Source organism: Astatotilapia calliptera, chromosome 4 (genome assembly GCF_900246225.1).
Source record: "Astatotilapia calliptera chromosome 4, fAstCal1.2, whole genome shotgun sequence".
Taxonomy (NCBI): Eukaryota; Metazoa; Chordata; class Actinopteri; order Cichliformes; family Cichlidae; genus Astatotilapia; species Astatotilapia calliptera.
The window spans coordinates 12,767,732-12,776,820 of NC_039305.1; the positions used below are offsets into that span (position 1 = coordinate 12,767,732).

The 9,089-nt window shown below is 36.2% G+C and overlaps 1 protein-coding gene across 1 annotated transcript; it reads left to right on the top strand.

Moving 5' to 3' along the window:
- Positions 1-3,363: 3,363 nt before the first annotated feature.
- On the top strand, positions 3,364-8,239 carry LOC113020670 (immunoglobulin lambda-1 light chain-like). The gene is made up of 4 exons (XM_026164832.1): positions 3,364-3,414; positions 3,509-3,834; positions 7,006-7,039; positions 7,726-8,239. The coding sequence occupies exons 1-4, from the start codon at positions 3,375-3,377 to the stop codon at positions 8,046-8,048; spliced, it is 723 nt and encodes a 240-aa protein (XP_026020617.1). The 5' UTR covers positions 3,364-3,374; the 3' UTR covers positions 8,049-8,239.
- Positions 8,240-9,089: the final 850 nt, after the last annotated feature.

Sequence of the window (9,089 nt, forward strand, 5' to 3'; positions counted from 1 at the left end):
ACTAGAGAGCATCATTTAATAATTCTTCCTGAGTAACAGAGAGGGCAAGTGTCACTGGTTTAAAATGTTGCAAATGAATCTTCACACTCAGTTAGTGAAGCATAACCTGTCTGCTCTTCTGTTTTTTCGTGTCCATGATGCACCTGCAGGTCTTATAACCTCATGTAAATGAAGTATCAGCTCTCTGTAAAATAAAATGAAAATGCTGTTTACTGGAAATGTTTTAATTATTACCATTCGATCGTTCAGAGACAGTTAGCTGAATCCTGTTTGATTTTTGCCTAAACATAACTTTATTTACTGTTAAGGAACACTAAATAGAGTCCAGTTATGAAATGAAATGTGTTACACCCCAAAACACATAAAAAAGGAAAGATAATGCCCCTGCTCTAATTTCCCAAAGAAAGACCAATGCTGCCACAGGGTTGCGCTTTCACAACAACCAGATATTTTGTTAATTTCAAAAGGTAGCAAGCATCAAGATGGGCATGGTCAAAACAACAAGCAAAACACTCTAGAAATGAAACAGAACTGACCTACCTATAACGAGAAACCCAAAAGAAAATACTGGCCTCTTACCTGTCTCCCTAACCTAAACAGGAGAAAAAGGTTTTGTCAGGTAACAAGTTTTGAAGCTTTTGAATACAATTAAAATCAAATCACTCATGCTGATTCTCTGGAAAAGAGCAGAACAGACTTAAAACAGAGTTTATTAAACATTGTCATATGAACAGCAGAACAGTGCATTTACAGCAAAAATAACACATATCAATCAACACAAACAAAAGCAAAGCAACCCCGGGGTGTAGAGCCTTAAAGCACAAACAGAAACACATCCAAAAGACAGACAGGAAAGAAGCAGCAGACAAAAGCTACCCAATGCATATTTCACTCATGTTATTTAGGGACAGTGATCCCCCCCCTCCCATCGTTGGGTATCCTTTCTTCCTTTTTTATTTTTCTTCATCTTCTTTTTGACACTCTTCCACATCCTGATAACAGAGAGATCAAGCAAACTCAGTATAAACCCACCAAGATAAAGTGGTGGGTTTACATTATCTGCAACACATTATGCAGATAATATTTTGTAGTTTTTCTCTGTCAATTGTTGCAAATTTCTCAAAGCAGAATCATCATAACACTCATTATGCAGTTCTGACATGCAGTTAGGGCATTTTTTATGACACAGACTCACCTGTGCACAGGACACCCCAACAATTAAAAAAAAAACAAACAACAACAACAACAACAACAACCTTTTCACATCAGCCAAAACACGAATAGTAAGTCAGTCACTTCAATTCTGGGATGAATGAATGTAAATTGAAATATGACTAATATCTAATAATATAATATCTAATATCTAGTAGCAACTCAAAGCTAGCAACTTATGCTTTTTTTGGTCCAGAGTCTCACACAATTAGTTTTTAAACATTGTTCTGTTATTTTTATTGATATTATTTTTATCTTCATTTAAATTTTCACTTTAAATAAAGAAAGCCCCAGAATACACACACATTATTCACACACAAAGCCTCACATCATCAGCTTTTATTATTATTGTACTGTAGCATATGTCTGATCAAAAACTGTGAAGGTTCTCAGTCATCCAGGTCATCTTCTTTCCAAGCTTCTTAGAATTTGATCAAAAACATGCTAATTGTGAATATGATTTCAAGCCACAGTAAGACAAAATTGAAAAAAAATGAGACTACACAAATTCATTTGGCATTACAGTTCAGTAATTTCACTAACTCGTGCTTAACTAAAATTCAGTCAAAATAAAACAAGACTGCATCAAACTCAGAGTTATGTTCACTGTATGAAATTATCAGTAATTTATATCACTTAATTTAGTTTCTATAAATAAAAGCTGTTTTGCTGAATCTCCTCCTCTTTTACTTCTGCTCCTCTGTGTCTTTATAAGCTTCAGTATCTCTTCTCTTCTCACTACAGCACCTCTCATCTTTCAGCTGGACAGTTTCACCACCTAATATCATCATGTTGGGAACCCTCTGTGCTTTCACCACTGCTCTAACGTGTAAGATTTTCTTCTCATTTATATAACAGTTTGTATATTTTGAGGTAAATCTTTCACTCATTTATTTCTGTGTTTCCTGGCAGATGGTGATGCAGTGATAGTTTTGACCCAGACTCCTGCTGTCCACACAGTTTCTCCAGGTCAAGAAGTTGTTCTCAACTGCAACATAGAGAGATATGACAGGAATTATATTAACTGGTATAAGCAAGTTCCTAGAGGGGTTCCTCAGTATGTTCTAAGATTTCTTCATTCTGGCAGCTCACTCAGCTTTGGAACAGGATTCTCCTCAGACAGATTCAACTCTAAATCCTCATCAAACATTGATTACCAGTTCATTATCAAGCGAGCAGAGACAGGAGACTCTGCAGTGTATTACTGTCAGACGTGGGATGACTCTGCTTCCGCACCCGTATCACAGTGATTCAGGCTGTGACAAAAACCTCCTCATTATTACACTCAACAAAAATATAAACGCAACACCTTTGTTACTGCTCCCATTCCCCATGGGATGGACGTAGAGACCTAAAATTCATCCCAGATACACAATATAACCATCCCTCCCAAACAGTGGTCACAAATCAGTCCAAATGTGTGGTAGTGGGCACATCTGCCATATTGAGATAATCCATCCCACCTCACAGGTGTGCCACATCAGGATGCTGATCTGACATCATGAGTAGTGCACAGGTGTACCTCAGACTGCCCACAACAAAAGGCCACCCTGGAATGTGCAGTTTTGTCTCACAGCAAAATGCCGTCAGCTGTCATGATGCAACTGCTGTGACAAATTTTGACATAATTATATCATTTTTATTTTGTTGCTGAATCTTAATGGTTTATCACAGGGTGGGAATTTCAAGCAGCAAACTGCTTCTGTTTTTAAAAAACTGTTTTTATACATCACATTTTAAACAGGCCCATCTTATTTACAGATATTTAGTTATTTAATTAGATGATCCCACTGTTGTGCAAAGTCACCACAAAGTTTGACATGTGAGAGAATAACTTTCTGTGAAAATGATTTTTTTACAGAGCTAAAGCTGAAATTGTAAACTTTATGTTGCTTCAGAATATGCTAATCTAATTATAGTTTATAAATACAATACAAGTTAAAAGTATAAAATATAACCAACCATGGAAAAAGAATGGCTATTAACCATTCCAAAATAATTTTAAAAAAACTATATATACAAGACATATTATTATTGTTATTAATATTAATAACACAGGCAAGCGGAAAAAAGAAAACTCCAAAGCTCCTCCTCCTGTTAGTTGTATTAAATAGTTCCTCCACCATCATCTCTCCACTCAGTTCTCAGCCCACTCAGACAACATGCTGGTGACTCTCTGTGCTCTCATCACTGCTCTAACATGTAAAGAGTCTAAAATATATTGAAGAATAGACTTCATGTTACAGTTAAATGTCAGTGTGTTTCTCTTGACTTCATGTCTTCTTGATGTTTGCAGGTGTGAGTTGTGTGACGGTGCTGACACAGAAACCTCCTGTTTTATCAGTGAGGAAAGGAGAGACAGCCACCATGGACTGTAACCTGGGGACTGTTACTGGCTATGTTGCTGCCTGGTATAAACAGATTCCAGGAGGAGTTCCTCAGTTTGTGCTGTATTTTCATCATAGCTATAGTTCTCCAACCTATGGCTCTGGATTCTCCTCTTCAAAATTCACATCCACTCATCAGTCAACAACAGATTATCGTTTGATCATCAACAATGTGGAGGAGGGAGACTCTGCAGTCTATTACTGTCAGACATGGGACGGCTCTGCTAGCAGTGGGGTATCACAGTGATTCACACTGTGACAAAAACCTCCTCACAGATACTTCTGCTTTTTGATGCTCTTTCACATGCTGAAAAAAAGACACATCCGAGAAACACACTGAAATCCCACCACCTTCAAATACTGTGTTATTTGTTTTGTTTTTTTAATTAATTTTAATATTCATCATTGAAAATATGAATAAAGCAAGCAGAGGAATATAGAGATATTAATCAGCCAAAACATGTCAGAAGTGGACTAATACTGTATATAACTAAAAGTTATCTATAAGTAATAGAAATTTAGTAAACACCAGTCTCAGCTCTTAAATAGTGATGACTATACATCAGGCAGAAATAAATATAAGACGAGAAGAAAACGTGTGATGTGTGAGGATAAGGGCATTTGCATTTAAACTACAACTGTTCTGAATTTGTTGAGACTTGTTCTACCTCATGTTCTTATAAACGTTACTGTTTATTCTTTTCACATAAGTCCTGCTCACATTTCAGCTAGAGAGAGATTGGTGTTAACACCTAAAACTGTCAATAATCAGTTATATAATATTTATTCCCTTTACAACAATATTTTCGTGAGCAATATGTCATGACAGCCATAAGTGTGTCGGTTGAACATGAGCCAGAAACATTTAATTGATGTTATTTGCATTATAAATGATTTTTTATTCTATGAATGAAAATCATTGTGTTGAATCTCCTCCTCCTTTGGTTTGCCTCTCCTCTGTGTCTTTAAGTGTCAGTATCGCTTCACTTCTCACTACAATCTCACTCACATCTCAGCTGAACAGTAAAGATCATTTACACCTCACACTGACAGCATGCTGTGGATCCTGTGCACTCTCATCACTGCTCTAACATGTAAGATCTTCTGTTTTAGGGTGTATATTGTTGGAGGTAAACTTTTCATTCATGTTTTTGTGTGTGTTTCCTGGCAGATGTTGATGCAGTGATCATGTTGACCCAAACACCTGCTGTCCACACAGTTTCTCCAGGTCAAGAAGTTGTTCTCAACTGCAACATAGAGAGATATTATGGGAATTCTGTTAGATGGTATAAACATGTTCCTGGAGAGGCTCCTCAGTATGTTCTAAGATTTCATTATTCTGGCAGCTCACTTGAATTTGGAACAGGATTCTCCTCAGACAGATTCAACTCTAAATCCTCATCAAACATTGATTACCAGTTCATTATCAAGCGAGCAGAGACAGGAGACTCTGCAGTGTATTACTGTCAGACATATGATGACTCTGCTTCTGCACCCGTATCACAGTGATTCAGGCTGTGACAAAAACCTCCTCACTGATACTTCTGCTTTTTGATGCTCTATTTTTCACATGCTGACAAAAGACCCATTCAGCAAACTCAGTGTAAACCCACCACCTTCAAATAGTGTGTTTATTGTTATTTTTGATTTATTTTAATGTTCATCATTGAAAACTCATCCACTTCAGACAGTCTGCTAATAAATACTGAATTACTTGTTTTGATATATTTTTACATTCATCACTGAAAGTATAAAATATCGAGGAGTATAATGACCACCAACAACACAAATTGCCATATATATGTACACAATTATGTGCATTTTAAATTATGTGCATCTAACACAATTAAACCTATTATGTGTGTGTTTTTAAATAACAGCAATTTGACAAACGGTTTCCTAAAACTCTGATAACTGTCACATTCTAGCTGCAGTAAATCACATTAATCAACCCAAATGGATACTGATAAAGTTGCATAATAGGTTTAAAAATGTTTCATATGAAGTGAAAATGCAGCTAAATTGAATTTGATCTGTTGCTTCTCTTGTCACTACAATCGTTTTCACATCTCAGCTGAATATTAAAGGATGTTTACACCTCACACTGACAACATGCTGGGGTCTGTCTGCTCTCTCATCACTTCTCTAAAGTGTAAGACGTTCTTCTCATCTGTTTCATAGCCCATCGTTTTGGAGAAAGACATTTCACTCATGTTCTTTCTGTGTTTGTTGGCACATGTTAATGCAGCAGAAGTGTTTATCCAGATACCTGCTGTCCACAAGGTTTCTCCAGGTCAAGAAGTTGTTCTCAGCTGCAATATGGTTCAATTATGTTGGATGGTCTAAACAAGTTCCTGGAGGGGTTCCTCAGTTTTCATTCTGGCAGCTCACTTGGCGTTGGAACAGGTTTTCTGTCCCCAGAGGTGGGAAGTAACCAAGTACAAATACTTACTTACTGTACTTAAGTACAAAGTTTTCAACAAGCTGTTCTCAAATGCAACATTGAGAGAGATGATAGGAATTCTATTAGCTGTATAAACAAGTTCCTAGAGAAGATCATCTGTATGTTCTAAGATTTCTCCATTCTGACAGCTCAAAAGCTTTCAAACAAGATTCTCCTCAGAAAGATTCAACTCTACATCCTCATCAAACATTAATTATCATTTAACTATCAAGTTCGCAGAAATAGAAGACACTGTACTTATCACAATGTGTTACAAACCTCTTGGCAGTACATATGCTTTCTTAGACTCATTCACTTGAGTATAGTCCAATCAAGAAAATTCAGTGTAACATACAATGTTCAGATAATGTCTTATTAAACATTGGATTGCTTATTTTTTTTTATTCTTTTCTAAACTTTAACCTGCTCAAATACAACATTAAAAAAAGCTGAAAGCTTTTATGTCGGCTGGTACAAACAGGTTCCTGGTTCTTCTTCTCATTTCTGAGATTTCATCATTCTCACAGGTCAACTGCATTTTCAGCAGGATTCTCCTCAGACAGACTAATATCTAAATCCTGATCAAACACTGATTTGCAGTCTTTTATCAATCATGCAGAGACAGGAGACTCTGCAGTGAGTTCCTGTCAGACATGGGAAGACTCTCCCAAAAATGCTCTGTCATAGTGAACCAGACTAAACAAAATCTCATTGAGAGACAGTGAATCTCTGTTTAATTCAGATCAGTAATGAGTACTTAATTAAGTCTTACACAAAACAAGTGACAAGAAGGAAAAAACACGACTACACACAGAGAGACACAGTTATAAAATACAAACAGATGAAGTGAATGAGATGTTGACAGTGAAAGTTAGTCTCTACAGGATGTTTCAGTTCCTCTCCCCTCATCAGTGACAGTCAGGAGGTTTTTGTACAGCCATGTATACAAACTGAATCACTGTGGTATTCGGACAAGGCACCAAGCTGATTGTGACAAGTAAGTACTTTTTAACTGATCATAAAACAACAGAGATTTTGCAAAAATCTGCTGATGACTACTTAGTTCAATATATTTCTTGTTTAGCATCATTTTTTATGATTTTGTACAATCTGAAATAGTTTCAGGTTGTCTCATATACAGCAGACATGAATTACTTATGTTTAAAAAATGTGAAATGGGGTCAAACCAGTTCTCTGACAATGATGTGAAATATGTTGTTTTTCTGTTCTTATTGCTTTTAATTTATGTTTAGGTTGGTATTTCAAAAACATACATAGGCCCATTTTCTCTTTCTTCAATAGTAGTTAACACTGTTACTAAAGTTCAAAATTACTTTGAAGTGATTAGAACTTTTCTTTGATATGAAAGAAAATTACCCACATTAGCTGACATGTTATGCAGAAACCTGTAGAATTTAATCAAAGACATCTTACATGGAAAGTTAAAAAGTAACTAATCATATTTTATTTGGTAAAAATATAAAAAGAAATTCAAACAATATGTTGGATCCATATATTTTGGTATTGTACATTAGTTTTGTTTTCTTCTAACTTCATCACAAATGTTATGTTTATTCCATATTGACTCTTCTTGATTACTTCTGGTTATGACTTCATTTCCAATTTCCTTCTTTCTTTTATTTATCTTTTTTTGTTTTCTGAACATCTTTCATGTATTTTCAGGCTCCAGCCTCTCTCCTCCTGTCCTGACAGTCTTCCCTCCGTCCAGTGCTGAGCTCCAGTCCGACACAGCTTCTCTGGTCTGTCTGTCCAGTCAGTCTGTGCCTTTTGCAGATGTGAGCTGGTTTTCTGGTGGGAGTCCAGTGAGCAGTGGGATCTCTACCAGCACTGCTGTTCAGAGACCAGACCAGACTTACCAAATCAGCAGCTCTCTGACCATCCAGACGTCAGACTGGAACATGGATAAGGTTTATACATGTAAAGTGTCTTTGGGCTCACAGACTTCAGAGAAAACCATCAAGAAGTCAGAATGTCCCACTGAATAGTCGAGGACCAGAATGTGCTTTTAAAATCTGCTTCTTTACTGCTTGTGCTGTTTGCTCATTACAGTCTTTACATGTTAGAAATCAGAATAAAGCAAAAGGTTTAAGTCATGTATTCATCTGCAGATTGTTAACAAGTATTTTCAGGAATTCATGTTTTGCCATAAATTAATAAAAGCATTGGTTAAAATAAATAATAAATTGTGTCACTGTTTTGTTAGTAACATAAATTTAAAACGATTAAAATGAACTCTTAACTTTTAGAGAGGGGCACACGGAGGAAAACAGCACTCATAAGCACACCACTTTTTAAATGTCTTCTTCTCATAATAAAAACATTAGTATATTCAGAAATACACGCTATGTAATATTTGAACACTAGAGAGCATCATTTAACAATACTTCCTGAGTATGAGAGAGGGCAAGTGTCACTGGTTTAAAATGTTGGTTGTAAACTTGCAAATGAATCTTCACACTCGGTTAGTGAAGCATCGCCTCTCTGCTCTTCTGTTTCTTCAGGATGCACCTGCAGGTCTTAGTAACTCATTTATAACCTCAAGTAAATGACGTATCAGCTCTCTGTAAAATAAAATGGAACTGCTGTTTTTAATGGAAATGTTTCAGTTCATATCATTTGATCATTCAGAGACAGCTGAATACTGTTAGACCATGGCACATGAAGGCAATCCATTTCTTCCACTTTTATGAAAAGGCGTCTCCTTCAAACATTTGCAAGAAAGTTATCTTCTCATAAAGATTTCCCTTTATATACCAATTGTGCTATTTTTTTTTGCAACCTACAATGAGCAATACTTTAATTACTCCAAGATACAGCACAATGGCATCTACAGGGATTTCACAGCCTAGTTTTTTTCTTAGTGTTAGACATGCACTGTCCCAGTATATTTGAATTTTGTTGCCTACCCAAAGATTTTGTGAGTGGGTGGCATTCATTTCATTTCCTGCTGTTGTCACCCACATTCCTTGCTTTTAAGGTCTAAGAAACACACAAATTCAATTTTCCCCAAGTAAGTTCTCTTCAAT